Here is an 18,114-nt window from a genome sequence, read left to right as displayed (position 1 = left end):
ATACATACACCTTATTACTGGCTTATGTGTATGTACATTGTGTCATGGGGCGGATTATTATATGCACCCTCTTTTCAGCCTAACCAAAAATATTTCAAAATTAAGTACTTTTTTAAATTTTTTGCATATTTCGCTTCTATATACAAGTCTTTAAGCATCTCAATAAAAAAAATTTTACGAAAATGTTCATGGGTTTACAAAAAATTTATTATATTTGAAGAAAACAGAAAACCGAATACTTATGTGAGTCACGGTATGTTTAATTTTCCACCAGATTCTATTGGCCGCGAATCGTTATGGATTAAGGCTGGTAAGTTTTTTTGCTTCCAAATTTATTATCTAAAAAAGTAATCATTCCCGGCACGGAATAACTATGAGCATCATACAGGCTGGAACTTTGACATCCAATCCGTGTGGCGTTCTTCGTTATCACTAGAAGCTTAGCTACCGGCCGCGTCACAGGTTGCGGATAGTGGAATGCTCCATGCGAAGCAGTTGCGGACAATCAGCGGTATCGAGTGGAGAGTCTCAGTGAGAGGCCGAGTGGCACCGGCTCTGGCTTAAATACTGAGTGCCTAGATGATCGATACGACAGTTCGAGTTATTGGCGCCTATAAATAACCGATGGCCATCATGTTCCCGCGGCGATCGGTCGTATAGACCGGAACGAACTTGCTCATCTATTAGAGCTTGACGAGGATCGCCATCTCCACATGCAAATGTGGTTACAACAACATGAAAAAAATTTGCTATAAGCGAATATAGTACCAACCTTTATAAACAAAAACAAGTAAAAGCGTGCTAAGTACGGCCAGGCTGAATCTTATGTACCCTCCACTATAGATCGAATTTTTTAAGTTTTTCTCTGGTATCTCTTTATAGGCAAACAAAGAATAATGGATAAAAATGCCATGCTATTGGAGCCATATCAGGTTATGGATCGATTCGGACCATACTTGGTTTAGATGTTGAAGACCATAATGGAAGTCATCGTGCAAAGTTGTACAAATCGGATAAGAATTGCGTCCTATAGGTGCTCAAGATGTATAATCGGGAGATCGGTCTATATGAGAGCTATACCAGGTTATAGACAATATTTGGCACGCTTGTTGAAGGTCGTAAGAGAAGTCGTTGTACAAAATTTCAGCCAAATCGGATAAGAATTCCGCCCTCTAGAGGCTTAAAAAGTATAATCGGGAGATAGCTTTATATGACAGCCATATCATGTTATAAACCGATTTAGATCATACTTGGCAAAGTTGTTGCTAGAAACAAAATACTTTTCGCAAAACTTCAGCTAAATTGGACAATAATTGCGCCGTCTGGAGGTTCAAAAAGTTCATATGGCAGCTATATCAGGTTATCGACCGATTTGAACCATGCTTAGTATGGTTTAAATCGGTTGGAAGTCTTAACAGTTGTTGGAAGTTATAACGCAACACATCCTACAAAATTTCAGCCAAATCGAATGAGAATTGCGCCGTCTAGTCGCTCATGAATTCAAGATCGGTTTATATGGCATCTATATCAAAACATGGACCGATATGGACCATTTTTAATGCCAACCGACCTAAACTAATAAGAAGTATTTGTTCAAAATGTCAAGCGGCTAGCTTTACTCCTTCGAAAGATAGCGTACTTTCGACAGACGAACGGACGGACATGGCTAGATGGGTTTAAAATGTCATGACGATCAAGAATATATGCACTTTACGGGATATTAGATGAATATTTCGAGGAGTTACAAATAGAATGACGAAATTAGTATACTCCTATCCTATGGCGGAGGGTATAAAAACTAGTACTTAACTGTTAAATTGAATATATCAGGCTGCTCACCAATGCTCAGCAATTGTAATTAAGCATTTAAAACAAATTCAGTCAAGACAAGAAATGAGATTTCACCAACTGGAGTTTTTCTTTATTATTTCTATTTTGTTACTTGTTTTCTTATTCACTGCTTAAGAAGCCAATAGTTAATTGGATATTGTTTTGTATTTAAACATAACTTAAATACATGTTTTAAATGTGTGCTTGGTTAATTGGAATGTATGATGTGGGTATGTGTGCGTCCTTGCATAAAAAGAAGAGTTACAAACATTTGTAGTTAGACATGTATGATCTGTTACGGATTACTGAAGATGTTGATAATCATCATTAACGCCGTTGGTTTGTAGAAGTCGATGATGATGGTAATGTTGATGTGACGTTTCTCTTTTTTTATTTTTTGCTTTCTTCTTGTGTGATGCTGCTGTTCTATCTATCCAACGACCACAACCAGTATGATATCAAGTTTGTGTATGACTTTAAACTACTAGAGGAACTTCTGCATTCGTGGCCATTGATTGTGCTGCAGCTACAACAACTACTGGGCTAACTGTAACTGTGACCGGTGAAACCGTTGTTGTTTGGGCTGTAGTATGGGTCGGCTGTTGTTGCACTGCTGAAGATACGGATGGTGATGCTGTAACATCTTCATGACCGTCTTCGTTTATTTGTAAATTTCGCATTTGCCCAACCTGATCGACTGGTTCTCGAAGAGCAAGGGGAGAGCTGTTGCCATCTTCGTTAATGCCATGTGCAACATTGTCATTATTCACTTCCACTCTATTAATATTCACTTGTTGTTGTTCGTTTAGTTCAATGTCATCAACAGATGTTTCATTGCTTAAAACCTCTCGCATGGGGTCATTCAGTGTCACAGTGTTTGTTACCACCACTATGTCATGTTGTGTTGGTTGATCATCTTTTGCCTGGCTTCCGATTGAATTTAGTTGTGATTGCGGCTGCTGCTTCTGCTGTTGGTCTTGTGTCATAAATTCATTGCATTCATAATGATGCAGATCGTCATCATTTGTTCCGGCATAACCATTTGTAAGACTTCCACATCCATTGTATTTTGCATTCACAGCTTCTTGAATTCTTTCTCCAATTTTATTATCGATTTCTTTTATTTTCTGTTGCAATTTGTCTTTAAAGTCTGCGGGCCATCTGCGATTCCATTGGCTGAAAAGTTTTACCTATTTGGTACAAAGGGTAGATTATTTTATAAGTTTTATTAGATTTTTAGAAACAAATGATCTACAAGAAAAAAAATAACAAGAGGAAATTCATTAAGTGCAGCCGCGTCGAACATTAGTTACCCACCACCACTATACCGCAAAAATTTGCAAAAAAGTTTTAGTGCGTAAAAAATTGTCTATCAAGGAAAACTTCCATCCTCCTACAGAGACAAAGAAGAAAATCTGGTAACAGATGCAGATATTGTGTTTGGGATATGGAACAAACATTTTTCCCTGTTGTTGATATGCAATATTGTCTGTGATGAGGAAACGGCAGTACCAATGCAATGATGGTACATAAAGAAAATATACCCCCTTACGAAATCTGGTAGAAAAACGTATACCAGGGGATTGAAATCTCAGCATTTAATGTCACGTACACAAGAAAAAATACAAGATAATATATTCCAACTAAAAAATATATGTGAGCTTACTATGTGAGACATTTAAATTTAAAGTCAACAGTCCAGCTAACAGTTTGATCCGACTTTGTCTGACTTCCGACATGTCTGCACATAATCACAGACATTCGTCAAAATTAATCCGAAATCGGATAAATTCGTCGGAAAATCGGTACGACGTAAAATTTGCCATCCGAATTTCCCTGGAATTTTGTTCCGACATAGGTACGATATGGCGGTAAAAATATCAGATATACATAACAACCACTTTTCTTGTTTTTAGTTATGATGTCGGTAAGACATCACATCCGATATCGGACCAAAATCGAAAAATTTTGTTTGCTGTGAAGATAATTGAGCCATACCAATGTGGCTTTGGGCCTGATATATTCATCATGGACCAGATATCGCACTGCGCCAAATCCCTCAAATAACCAAGAGATGGTTTTGTTGTTGTTGTAGCCATATTTGCATGTGGAGGTAGCGATCCGATGATGTCTATTGGTTATTTAAAGGCCCCAATAACTAGCCCTGTCATAGGCGTGCAGGTGTGAATAGGTCGGTCATCAAGAGCAACCTTCAAAAGGTCGAGAAAGGGTCAATTAAAATAACTCTGTCAGTAAATTGCGATAAAAAAAGTTGATAGTAGCAGCGTTCGAAACGCCCTTGGAACTGCGGGAAAAAAAATTGGCAATTATAACTTGAAGGTCAGTAGCTTTATCTCGCACGCCACCGACAAAAAGGCAAAAAGATACATTTGGCAATCATAACTTTGAGATCAGTAACTTAATCTCGTTCACCACCGACACAAACGAAACTACCGATACTACTTTTTAAATAAAGCTGGGTATGCTCCTCTAGCGAAATTTTCGGTTGCAGCCAAGACATTTAGGACTCCAATGGGAAATAGCTGTGTAGAGTAAAAGATGGCGACAAACATCGATTCAATATTTTACCCGATTTTTATCATTTTTGGCTAATGAAGTACATATCTGCTGAAATTAACAGTTTTTATTTGCAAATAACTTTACTTCTCCTTTCATTATTCTCCAATGCATATTACGTCACCCTGTTACGTTAAGAAAATTTCATTTGAGCTGCGTACCTGAAAGCGAAATTTTCGGTAACGGTATCGGAACCGCTAGGAGAATACTGGCGTCGTATGAACCATCAGTTGTTTGATCTGTATGAAGACGTTGGCACTCTTAAACGTATCAAAATACAACGATTAGGTTGGCTAGGTCATATCAAAATGCATGAAGAAGCCCCTGATAAGGAAATTCATTTACAGATAGACATAATGGTATACGCTGAACGGGAATACCAAACCTCCGATGGAAAGATGAAATGGAGAAATGGAAAAAGACATCTCGAAACTAGATATTAGAAATTGGAGAAGAAGCAGAAGACCTAAACGCTTTCAATATTTTCTGAGTTCAGATAGTGAAACAAACGTTCTGTCGTAGCTAACTAGGTTAGGTTAAAGGCAACGCGCGTGGCAACCGCAGTTGCCTACCTTTGGTCTATTGTGTTTGTCCTAGAAATAAATGAAACAAGTGAAAGACAGAGAGAGATATAGATTGTCCTAGAAATAAATGAAAGACAGAGAGAGATTTAGAGAGATACGGACGCAGGTAGAGAAAAAAAGTTAAGCGAAAAACCGACCGAAAAAAGTCTCCCTGATTAGAGGGCCGACCGGTCCCAGGCCCCACAAAAGTCCAAAATTACTCGGTGGGTCGGAATACGGTAGAGAGCTGAGACAAGAGAAGGTGGTGTGTTCACCCATAATCCTGTGCCGTCTCCCCGCCATCGCGAGGCATTGACACAGCAGATGCTCGACCGTCTCCAACCAACAAAATGAGCAAATTTGAGGGGCTCAAGATAAAATATTAGAGATTCGGTGGATATGCTTTATTTTTAATCCATAAAATTTTCTAGAAAAATCAAACCTTGTGACTCAAAAACATTTAAAACGTTGCAAATATTAGGTGATATATCTAGCGGACGCAAAAATCCCCTAAACGGACATACTGATTAGGGGAATAGAATCTGAATTGAAAGATTTTTGAGAGTACAGTAATAACCTACCTAAACCAAATTTGGGTTCAACAGTCTATAACAACCTCCTTACGTCCGGAACGGAAATTTTTTTTTGCTCAAGATTACGATAATATATCAAAATATGAACCCGAAAAGCAACTTTTGGTCTCAGGCAGCGCCCTCATTGGTACGAGGGAAATTTCCGTGCTGCTAGTTAAGGGAATGTTCGCATTCATGCAAAAAAATTATGAAGCATTGAAGCCGGGTGCAAGTACATTTCGATACGTCAACGAAAGGTATTAGAGAATATATAACTGATTTAACACTTGCGAAACCACTAAACATAGAAAGCAGAATGTCAAAGAGTTTGTCAAAATTTTCTATGATAATTAAAATCAAAATTTCACGACATTTTCTATGGAAATCAAATAAAATGCGAGACAATTTTATTCAAAATTTCTATAAATTAAAAGGAAAATTTCATATACTTTAACTTATAAGGCAGAAAAAGAAGTAAGAAAACCAGAAAAAGCGTGCTAAGTTCGCCCGGGCCGATGAGGACCATACTTGGTTTGGATGTTGGAGCATTTATTGCGAAAAATTTCAGGGCTCAAGAAGTAAAAACGGGAGATCGGTCTATGTAAGAGCTATATGAGGTTATGGATTGTCCATAACCATACTTGGTTTGGATGATAAGCAGAATCGCGAAAAATTTCATGGTAATCCTTTAGGGGCTCAATAAATATAATCGGATGATCGGTCTATGTAAGAGCTATATCAGGTTGTGGATTGTCCATAGCCATACTTGTTTTGGATGATGGAACAGTTATTGCGAAAATTTTCAGAGTAACCCTATAGGGGCTCAAGAAGTAAAATCGGAACATCGGTCTATGTTAGAGCTATATCAGGTTATGGATTGTGAATCCCATGGCAGCCGATTGTACGTACAGGATTGACCCAATGAAGTTCTTCATCAACATGGATTGTTCACAGATTCAGCCAAATCAAACAAAAGTGCACCCATTAGTGGCTCAAGAAGTGTAATCGGGAGAATCGGCTTTTTGGGGGAGGTAAATCATGTTTAAGACTGATTCAGACCATACTTGGCACGTAAGTTGGAAGTCATAGTACAAAATGTCAATTTATCCAAATCACATAATAACTGAGGCTCAAGAAGTAAAATCAGAAAATCGGTTTTTATGGCAGCTATATCAGGTTGTAGACTAATTCAGGCCATACTTACTGCGTATATTAGAGGTTATAGAAAAAGTCATTGTGCAAAATTTCAGCCAGATCAGACAATAACAGCCAAATCAGATAATAATTGCACCCTTAAGAGGCACAAAAAGTCAAAATTGGTGACCGGTTTATATAAGAGCTATATCAGGTTCTAGACCGATTCAGACCATACTTGGCATGTAAGTTGGAGGTCATGAAAGAAGACATTATGCAAAATTTTAGCTAAATGGGATTATAATTGCCCTTTTTATTGGTTTAAGTATGCAAATCTGGAGATCGGTGTATATATAGCAGCTACATGAAACCATGGGTCGATTTTGCCCATTTACAATTCCAATCGACCTGCTCCAGTAAGAAATATTTGTGCAAAGTTTCAAGCGCCTGGCTTTAGTCCCTCGATACTTAGCGTGCGTTCGACAGACGGACCAGCGGACATTAGCTATTTCCTATAGACTTAGAATGTCAAGTCGAACAAGAATATTAAACTTTGTTGGATCTCAGAGCATTACTTCGATGAGTTACAAACGAAATGACGATGTTAGTATACCCTCACTCAATGGTGGAGGGTATGAAAATGTCTTTAAATTTTAAATACCTATGTGGAATAGAATACTCAAACAAATACATATGTACAAGAGTATTAATAATTTTAGCATAATAAAATTTCAACTTCATTAGTGAACTACAATATGTACTTTCATTTTTTTACTACTTCATTTTGTTCTACGGACAAATACTCTGGCCTAACTCTACTCACCCGACATTGAAATAAAGACATTGGTTTCTCGTTTAGATTTAATGAGCGCTCCATGCTATTTGGTAAACCATTCATAGTTATTGTTGCTGCAGCTGTTGGATCAATGGTGGCTGCATGGCTAGTGTCCGTTATGTAGTCAACCATTATGGGTATAAAGTCGTCTCTTTGCAATTCACTGAACTCGTTAAACCATTGTATAATGTAACGGAATTCACCGTCAACGGTTAAATTATTCATTGACATTTTAATTGGGAGTACGGCTAATGCTTCAGTTTAATGGAGTGATCTGTAAATAAAATAAAGTAATGTATAAGTGGATTCAAATCTATCTTGTTTGTTAAAAGAAATCAAACATTTAATGGGTGATGGGTATGAAGGCATTGATTAAATAGCTGTTGAGGAGGGTGAATTTCAAAGCTTTAAATAATAAACCATTAACGCATGAAATAGGGTTGTTTTTGAAGCCAAAAGATTTCGGGCTTATATTTGAATGGTTTGGGCTAATATTTAAATTTTTATACGTAAGAGTTACAATGAGCATTCCAACGGGCATGACATGCGTCATGTTGTCATATATATAGGTGCAAACTTTTCCACCAGCATCCTTTTAGGAAACAGCAGGTAACTCTCTTATGCTTACTGTCCGATTAAAGTTCGACCTGAAATATAAGGGTATACTTTTTAAGCAACCCGATTCTAGTTTTAGCTCAATGATAAGGTCTTTCAGGCAGAGGTCTGTGCCATTGCAGTAGCCGCAAGAGAAATTCTGGCAAGGGGCCTACCGCCCTCGAAACTCAAAATTTATGTGGACACTATGGCGGCGCTCAAGGCCTTGGGGTCGAGGATGGTGAGGTCAAAATGCGTGACTGTTTTGAATCCCTGGATAGGCTCCGGGCCCGCGATGTGACGCTGACATGGGTTCCTGGGCATGAGTGTATTCCAGGGGATGGGAGGACGAACGAGTGCGCCAGGAGGGGTTCGTCTGCGCCGGGCGGACCATTTATCGGTCTTGCCTTCGTGGCATTTGTCGAGCTACTGCACACAGTAGAGGGGATGGCCAGGGCGGCGTCGGTGGCGAGGTGAGACACGGTGGATGTTTGCCGGACTGCGAAGGCGCTATGGCCGATCATCAACCGGAGGAGGACGAGGGAATTGCTTGCGTTCGATATGAAGTCGATGAGTACTTTGACAGGGGTCTCACAGGCTCCGGCGTAGGTAGGACCGTGCTTACGAAGCGAAGGGCGGTTCTTCACCTCCCGCTCGGGTTTTCTGCACTCCTCCTGTCTTTTGTTTTTTTCTTTTTATTCGTGTATAACCTCTAGTATGAGGTCTCGCATTTTTCCTTTTTCTTCCCTTTCGTTCTCTAGGGTACCACAATGGGCCAAACTGGCCTCCGAGAGAACTCACCTTTGGTGGGCGACCCATTCAACCTAACCTAAGGGATCTCTTTTATTATAGCCGAAACGTGAGCTGCAGATTTGCCAGAATTCCTAATGGAGGCCACCGTGGTGCAAGCATAAGGCAATTTTAAAAAACATTGGTGTTTGTTTCACCCTCATGCCAGCATAATTATAAATATCTGGAAATTTTGCCATTTTGTTAAGAACAACATAGTGTAGCCTGCAGCTGAACATTAAATGGCTACAAAATATAAATTTTCATCTATAACCTCACATAATGCGGCCTTCCAAAGGATTCGATCTGGTATCGAAATGTAGGTAGGCCCTCTTGTGGGTGTGTAGGGTAAGTTGCCATCTTCATCTTTGCCATAGATTACAAAAATGTCTATGGGGTTTATTTTGGCTAAAAACTTAGTTTTTAACCCTTCATTTGTCATTCGGTTTGCAATACTTTCAGCATGTTTTCGAATCAAACAGTGGCCTATCATGACGGACTCGATATGTGAGACTTCTGTCCTAGCCAACGAACTAATCGCAGGCCTAATATCGAAGAATCAGCTTACATGGCATTAGAAGCATAGGTAGTTATAAATCTGCTCTACAATTTTCCTGGGAGTTTTTAGTTATCTCGTTGAGCGATCTGAGATAGTTAAAGGCGACACGATATAGCCATTGCAAGTTCTTCACAATACACCCAAAGCCCACATGGTCGTCCAGTCAGGAACAATCCATCTAGAAGTCTATGTGGATTCTATTAACAGGCTTATTGTAGCTCCAATATCAAAAAGGGGTTCAGACCATGTGTAGTCCTCTTCTGTCTATAGCTGTTGCTGCTAGACAAAAGAGAAAGCTCCCTTATCCACAATGTCCAGAGACATAAAATGTAACATTAAATTCAGTGCATCAGGTGCCCTCAATTCGGCTGTAATGCACAAACAAGCCATTCTTTAGATACAGCTGAGATTGCTTAAACTTTTGAAGCGTCATCCACCAGACCACAACACCATATAGCATTATAGGCAATTCATGACACGCGCTTTAAACTCCAGGGGTGTAGGGCAAGAGTAAACTTTTCGCCCTTTCCAAAATATTGGATTTGAAGTTCAATTTCCCGCCCAGCAAAACACCCATCGTGGGTTCTTTTTGCCTCCTGCTGAAAAGATTAATTTCAGCCTTCGGCGTGTCCTTTTATTTGGCCTTAATTAAGCGCACTCTCTGCACATCGCGCTTTATAAAGGACGCTCTCCGAAAATTTACTTTCCGCTTTAATACTTACAAAAAATATTTTTTTTTGAACCCCTTATTTGCCGTCATTTAATTCTAAAAAACAAAACATTAATAAAATTTACTAGGGAGCTTTATGCATTAATGGGTTAACGCCTACACCATATTCGGTCGCCCTGCACCCATTCTGGACCATAAGAGAAACACACTCCAGACAATAAGAAAAACCTGCTTAGGAAACCCCGTGCTACTCTGACAACTGAGAGATGAGGCGTACTCCAAGTGGCACAAAGAGAATTTTTCGTCATACATGTAATGATCATGTTTTATAATATTTTGTTCATAAATATAAAATTCTATTATATTAATAAAAAATATGTATAAAAATTTTAGATTATTATCGTGCTAAAAAAGGTTTTTATATTTATCAAATTTTGTTTCATACACATAAAGAAAATGTTCATAATATTTATAACTTTTCATAAAATATATTTTTGATTTTCCTTAATGCTATGATATGCTCATATAGAAGCTCAGATTTGTTGAGCTTTGGCAGACTCAGAATAATTCCAGAATGAAACCATTTCTTTTAAGCAAGTATTCGCTTTAAAAATATTGGGTTGCCCAAAAAGTAATTGCGGATTTTTCATATAGTCGGCGTTGACAAATTTTTTCACAGCTTGTGACTCTGTAATTGCATTCTTTCTTCTGTCAGTTATCAGCTGTTACTTTTAGCTTGCTTTAGAAGAAAAGTGTAAAAAAAGTATATTTGATTAAAGTTCATTCAAAGTTTTATTAAAAATGCATTTACTTTCTTTTAATAAATCCGCAATGACTTTTTGGGCAACCCAATATATATTTATGTTATTTTTTTCCATAGAGCCAAACTGAGCCTCCCAATAAAATTAAAAATATCGGTTCAGCACTTTTTTAGACTACGAACAACATAAATACAAATTCATCTACAAAGTGTCGTGCAAAACAAAAGCAACACTTTTAACAACTTATTATTGTTATACGTGTACTTGACACAGAAAATTACTAGAAGACTTCTGCACCAATGAAAGTTACTGTACTTTACTTTAATTGGCTATGACAGAACATTTGCTCCACTAGCCGAACGTAGAATAGCGTTGCAAGTGCCTCGATCTTCTGCGCTCATTCTAAAATCTCTGACACCAAGTTTCGAGGTGTCTCCCACCACTTGATATTTCCTTCGGGCTTTTAGTCTTCCAGGTTTGCGTGCACCACCGTTTTTGCCTTCATAAGACTTCTTTGCTAGAGCTTCTCCTTCCATTCTGACAACATGACCTAGCCAACGCAGCCGTTGTATTTTGATGCGTGTAACTATGCTATCGTCGTCATACAGCTCATACGTCGCCTATATTCTCCATTATCGCAATCTGGTCTATATATTCTGCGAAGAATCTTTCTTTCAAATACTCCAAGCACTGCCTCATCTGCTTTCACAAGTACCCATGCTTCAGAACCATATACAGCACGGGTAGTATCAGTGTCTTGTATAGTGTAATCTTCGTTTGTCGAGAGGTGGCCTTGTTTCTAAACTGCTTACTTAGTCCAAAGTAGCATCTATTTGTCAGTATTATTCTTCGCTTAATCTCAAAACTGGTGTCATTCGTTTCGGTTACGGCGGTGCCGAGATAGATAAAGTTACTGACTGTCTGAAAGTTGTGGTTCCCAACTTTCTCCATTTTCTTTATCTTCTCGGTTGTACACGGTGTTTTGGGAGTTGAAACCATCCATTTCGTCGTATCTCCATTTACTGTCAGACGTTAGCATCCCTTTAAAATTTGTCCCGCTTTATAGCTACACTGAGTCACAAAAGTAAGTATGCACCCTATAACCTAAATGTCTTTATGAAAAAACAACCAGTAAATCATTGAAACAGTTAAATTATTTGTGTAATTTGTTTTCGATTTAAATAAAAGCAATTTTCATTATGAACTAACAAAATTGATTAGTATAACAAAATTTTTTATTCCATATACTCAACAGCTAAAAACAACAATAGTCAGACAACAATATGCTAGTTAATGAGTATGGAGTAGCGATTACTTTAAATCTAATTATCGATTGAAAGCGAGATTGAGTAGAATCCACCAAATTTTGGTTTACGGTACTCGTAATTATTGACAATTCTTCTATAATAATTTTTGGAGATAATCTCTATTTATTTAATACTCTCCACCATAGGAAGGGGGGTATACTAATTTCGTAACACCTCGAAATATGCGTCTAAAACCCCATAGAGTATATATATTCTTGACCGTCATGGCATTTTAAGTCGATCTAGCCATGTCCGTCCGTCTGTCGAAAGCACGCTAACTATCGAAGGAGTAAAGCTAGGCGCCTAAAATTTTGTAAAAATACTTCTTATTAGTTTAGGTCGGTGCCAAATGGGCCAAATCGGTCCATGTTTTCATATAGCTGCCATATAAACCGATCTTGGGTCTTGATTTCTTGAGCTTTTAGAGAGCGCAATTCTCATCTGATTTGGCTGAAATTTTGCATCAAGTGTTGTGGTATGACTCCCAACAACTTTGTTAAATATAGTCTAAGTCAGTCCATAACCTGATATAGCCGCCATATAAACTGAAATCCCGATTAGACTTCTTGGGCCTGTAGAGGGCGCAATTCTTATCCAATATGACACCATGTCTGAAATCCCACGTGATCTGTCAAATACTAATGCATGAAAATCCTAACCTCAAAAAAATCACCCTTTAATATATAAAGTAGAGAAAACGTAAATGTATCGTAAATATAGAACAAATGTATCGTAAATGTAAAGAAGCAATTATGCTTATTGGTATGTAAACGTAGCATTTGACATTTGAAACAAAATAATATTATTAACAATGAACAATCCCATGGCAGCCGGTTGTATGTACCGGATTGACCCGATGAATTCCTTCATCGGCAAGGGCTGCCGCTTCAGTGTACCACACACTGCTACTACAACAACATTAACAATGAAGACATGGATGTGAGGGAGGGACTAGTGCCGGAGAACTTCATTGCTGCATACCTTAAGGGCACAACATGCATCCATCAAGGGCAGGAAGGAGGAGACGCCCCTTCACGCAGTGATGCGAGAAGTCGTGACGCCTCTTTGTTTTTAGACTCCCGTCTTCGAACGATCTTCGCAGATTGCTCCAAGATGGAGTCAGTTAATGGATTGGGTATTTACTCCGAGACACACAATATCGGTTTGTCGGTGAGACTGCCGGGCGGGTGTAAATTTTTTCATGCAAAAGTGTGTGCAATAACTATAGCCACAAAAGAAATTCTGGGAAGAGTGTTACAGTCTCCGAAATTCAAGATTTATGTGGACAGTTGGCAACCCTCAAAAACTTGGGTTCGAGAACAGACTTTCCTGTAATTTCTTTTTTGACATATTTGCACGTTTCCTTTTCCTTTTGACCCACACTTCTCATTAAAGTATCACAATGTTTTTACTAAATTCTACTTTCCTGTAACGGTCAACAGACGTTCGGTGATCGTTTGCATGTGTTTTCATAAAGCAAAAACAAAACAGCTGACCCGTTTTTCTACATTTACGGTACATTTACGATAGCATAAACAGACCTTAAGTGGAAATAAAAACGTGTTTTGGTATGGAAACAAGCAATTGATTGCCGTCAAATTCCGCTCGCGGAACAATTGAAAATTTCCACCATTATTCCGAAAGAGGAATAAAATACCAACCATTAAACCCCGTTTACTGCTCTTTAAATCCGGATTTAATGGCTCGATCATCTGTTTTCCCTTTATAAAATCAGCTGACGAGAGTCTTAAATCAGGATTTAATGAGCAGTGTAAACGGGGTTTTAGATATAAAATAAATGCAAATAGTTTAAAAATTTATGTGCAAAACAATGGCAATGCTTTATACTTTCAGTATAGGTGAAGCAAAATTAAAAGATTTAAATTGCATTTTTATGTAAAAATTTTTTCTGGAGATTGTTGAGCAAGAAGTTTACACAAAATGTACCCAATCCCAAGGCAGCCGGTTGTACGTGCCAGATTGACCCGATGAAGTCCCTCATCGGCCAGGGCAAAATGTACCCCTGCACGGGATAAATATGAGCATCACACAGGCTAGAACTAGAATAGTCGTGGACAATCAGCGGTATCAAGCGGAGAGTCTCAGGCACTGGCTCTTGCACAAATACTGAGTCCCTATGATGCTCGATATGACAAGGCAAGTTTTTGGCGCCATTTGATAACCGATGGTTATCATCTTCCCGCGCAGCCAGACGAGGGTCTCCACCTCCACATATAGAGACGTGGCTACAACAACACCAACAACAAAAAGTAACAATATTTTCTACTTTTGCCAAAAAAAAAAAAAAACAAACCATGAGCCGCGATAAAAAGATTGATTTTTGTCAAATTAAGTTCAATCTGTAAAACCAAAAATTTTAATTCCTAAACAATTTAAGTAGTATTCGTCAGTATATATATTTGTAGTCTGTGTGAGTTTAAGGCAACAGTAAGCAAACATAAAACATTATGCCCTTATATTCAAGTAGGAGACATAGATGACATAACAATGTACCCCAGATGCAGCCATTGTTCGTTCACAAAATGCCCTATTGCCATATAAAAATAGGTTGAAAACGTGCTTGGGTTAGGAAATTATAGAACTATACAAAAACTACGAAAGTTACAAGCCAGACAACAAACATATTATCAAGAGAACAAACCAAAAGAAAAGTATGAATTTTCGTAAGATCGGTTTCACATTGAAATTTTTTAAAATTCGATTTTTTTTACTGTATTGTGATCCAATTATTCAAATTGAACAGAAAAATTAGAGAAATTAAGATAGGTATTTATTAATAAAACGAAATTTATTTGGTAAAATTTAAATACCTAGCATGTTCACCAAGAATCGGTTTTTATAGGAGTGCCCATGGTACAACAACTTAAGGCTGGTACTATATTCGCTTTTCGCGATATTTTTCTAGTTATTTTATCATTGTTATTTTCGTAATGTTTCAAAAAAGGGTCATTTGCCCAACAACAACATTTTTCTGTGCAAACCTGGTGGTTTGTTTACAACTCGTAATGTCAAATGCCAGCTGAGCAGCAGTTTAATAATTTTTCTGGCCCAGAGAAATTCATAAGGTTTTGTCTTGTTCACCCACCGATGAGAGTCAATGTTGAGTGAAAAACGTAAACTGAGAAATAGAAGTCGAATCAATTATGGAAACAATAAATTACGCATGAGAAAACCGTGTTATGTGAAAATATCAAATCTTATTGTACCAAGGGAATGCCCTTATCCCAGCTACAGTTAGATTATTTTCAAGCAAGGAAATTCCAATATAACGATTTTGACTTGTGTTCCCTACAGTTTTAAAACAATTTTAATGCAGTTTTTGCCAATCTGAATAAGTACTGGATAAAAGTTTTAGAACGAAAAAAATTGCAGTCTTCAAACCCGATTTGAAACATTGCTTCTAAAGCTCATTGAACGTCAAGTAAAATGTTAGTAAAACTTTGTATGCACATAATGCATTAATCAAATTTTAGGAAAAGCGTTGCTATTATTTAGCTTGACACTGTATGTTGGACATATTTTTCAATAAAAGCGATCTTGCAAATGTTGGTATGTATGAAATTACACCCAATTTTAAAAATATATATATAAATTTGTTTCAGAAATGGAGATATCACGCACAAATTTTAACCATCGTTTGAATTTCCTGTTTTCACTTTCCAACAGCATGGCTGTGTCGTATATTGGGTTGCCCAAAAAGTAATTGCGGATTTTTCATATAGTCGGCGTTGACAAATTTTTTCACAGCTTGTGACTCTGTAATTGCATTCTTTCTTCTGTCAGTTATCAGCTGCTACTTTTAGCTTGCTTTAGAAAAAAAGTGTAAAAAAAAGTATATTCATTCATTCATTCTAAGTTTTATTAAAAATGCATTTACTTTCTTTAAAAAATCCGCAATTACTTTTTGGGCAACCCAATAGAATGGGAACTTTAGCATCCGACCGAACATTGATTACTGCATATAAACAATATATATATATATATATATATATATATATATATATATATGTATACAAGTTTGTGCAAAATAACAGTTACATAAGAATGTAAATCTTTCGTCCGAATTATATATTTATCGCAAATTCACTTTCGTGTACAAATAAACGCATAGCATGCGATATTTTTTTTTTTTTTTTTGACTCTGCATCAATATAAAAATAAACACTTCGTGTGATCATTTAACGGTATACCAACGACAAGAACTTGATTTTCATTCACCACTTTTTTAATTCCCATGTGTGGGATGAAAACGATTATGCATAACTTTTAAACTAAGCTTTGAAAATATAGCCATACATACATACAACAGCATTTTTTGCTATTGTCTCTTAATCACATTTATTATTGCATAGAATAAATAGCATCACGTAAAATATTTATTAAGGTAGATATTAATGCAATGCTTTGTTTTTTACTAGACAATAAGACAATATATTTTGACTTTGCCTCTCACTACCACGATGGCAAGTTAATGTGGTTCGTTGGCATCTTTTTCATTTCACCTTTAATCCGCTAGTAGTTTTTTTTTTATTATTATCTCACGTTGAACACTTCGCATGCACCACCTGTGTTGCTTTCCGTTGCTATTGTCTGGCCCGTTCCACAGCTAAAGTTTGTTTAACTACTACGAATTGCCTAACGTTTCTTGTTTCTATAAGAGTTATTATCAAGAGTCTTAGCAGACGCTCGCTCGGCCGCTTGCTCACTTACTACTTACTAGCCACACAGCCTCACCTTAAGCCGTAAGCCAACAAGCAAGAAAATAGCTGACAAAAAAACACTCTGAATGCAATCGAACCGAAAAAATGACGTTGTTGTTGTTGGCTGCACTACAAACCGCTCTCAAAACTAGAATTTACACAAATCAAATCTTCAATTGTTTACTCTAGGGGCTTGTGGGATTCCTCTTATTTGTGAATGCAATTAACTGGAACTTGGCTAGCTAACTTACTTGTCTACGTTTGTGCCCGTGGTTTTTGTGTTTCTTTGATGTTGCATTTTGTGCTCATGTTCATGTTCATGTTTGTTTTTTTGTTTTTGTTTCTCTATTCGTGTACATTTTGAAAGGATACATAAAATGCAACACTAATCATCATATGATTTAAGGTTGGTTTACACGAAGTTTTTAAGCTGTACATCAAAGATTTTAGGAATTGTACAAGGCATACAAACTGCTTTGTCTTCTTTTCTAATAAAGCAACAATTTTGGTTCAAACAGCCATTCATTTTTTACTTGCGGTATGATGATTACATTTTTACATTTTACAAATTTTCCATTTAATAAAAAATAGTCCTTTAAACCTACTAAAAACGTTGCAAAAAGATAGACATTTTTTATATGTTTGTTGTACAACACAACTGAGCATAATTTCGTAATAATTAGCAAATTAATTTTCTATTTACGAAGGAACACAAAGAGGAATTGATAAGAATGCTGTATTCGACATGCCAACTAAAGAGCGTAAGAAAGATAAGAGCTGGCGTTAGAGGACAATACGTGATGACGAGTGACAAAATTTGAAGACACAACATATTTGAATTGTTTACGATATTTCGTTTTTCCTTTATTGCAACTTTCGGTTGCAAAGAAACAAAGCAAAATACGAAAAAATGTTCGAACGAATGCTCGAATCAAAACAGAATAACCCGAAAATGTTGCAGCCCTCAATGTGAATCCAATTGGAATACACTAAAAATGTTGTGTCTTTAACGAGAGTTATTTTACGGTACGGGGAAGACAAAGCAGAAACCCTCTCTTATATTATCTTACGCTCTTTGATGCCAACTTGCATGAAGCTAAACTGTGCCTCTTTTACGATATTAGGAAGACCAAGCAATTTGAATATCTTGTACTATTCCCAAAATCTTTGATGTCCAGTAGGTTTTTAATTTATTATAGACT

The 18,114-nt window shown here is 37.2% G+C and overlaps 1 protein-coding gene and 1 long non-coding RNA gene across 8 annotated transcripts; one reads left to right on the top strand and one right to left on the bottom strand.

Annotated features, from left to right (window-relative positions):
- Positions 1-1,894: 1,894 nt before the first annotated feature.
- LOC106087046 (uncharacterized) lies at positions 1,895-17,233 on the bottom strand. Of its 6 annotated transcripts, none has more exons than XM_013251923.2 (3): positions 17,164-17,233; positions 7,500-7,785; positions 1,895-3,020 (listed from the first exon to the last, which is right to left on the bottom strand). In XM_013251923.2, the coding sequence occupies exons 2-3, from the start codon at positions 7,740-7,742 to the stop codon at positions 2,307-2,309; spliced, it is 957 nt and encodes a 318-aa protein (XP_013107377.1). In that variant the 5' UTR covers positions 7,743-7,785; positions 17,164-17,233; the 3' UTR covers positions 1,895-2,306. The 6 variants fall into 6 exon arrangements, with proteins under 6 accessions (XP_013107377.1, XP_013107380.1, XP_059218231.1 ...); XM_013251926.2 differs by lacking the exon at positions 17,164-17,233 and adding an exon at positions 16,947-17,149; XM_059362248.1 differs by lacking the exon at positions 17,164-17,233 and adding an exon at positions 16,923-16,945.
- On the top strand, positions 5,893-7,424 carry LOC131994962 (uncharacterized). Of its 2 annotated transcripts, XR_009397010.1 has the most exons (3): positions 5,893-6,268; positions 6,349-6,921; positions 7,003-7,424. It is a non-coding gene; the product is annotated as an uncharacterized LOC131994962 (long non-coding RNA). The 2 variants fall into 2 exon arrangements; XR_009397009.1 differs by having other exon boundaries at positions 6,349-7,424.
- Positions 17,234-18,114: the final 881 nt, after the last annotated feature.

This window comes from Stomoxys calcitrans, chromosome 2 (assembly GCF_963082655.1).
Source record: "Stomoxys calcitrans chromosome 2, idStoCalc2.1, whole genome shotgun sequence".
In the NCBI taxonomy this organism is placed as follows: Eukaryota; Metazoa; Arthropoda; class Insecta; order Diptera; family Muscidae; genus Stomoxys; species Stomoxys calcitrans.
Note: the sequence above shows the minus strand (reverse complement) of the source record. Positions and strands in the feature narration are given on the sequence as shown.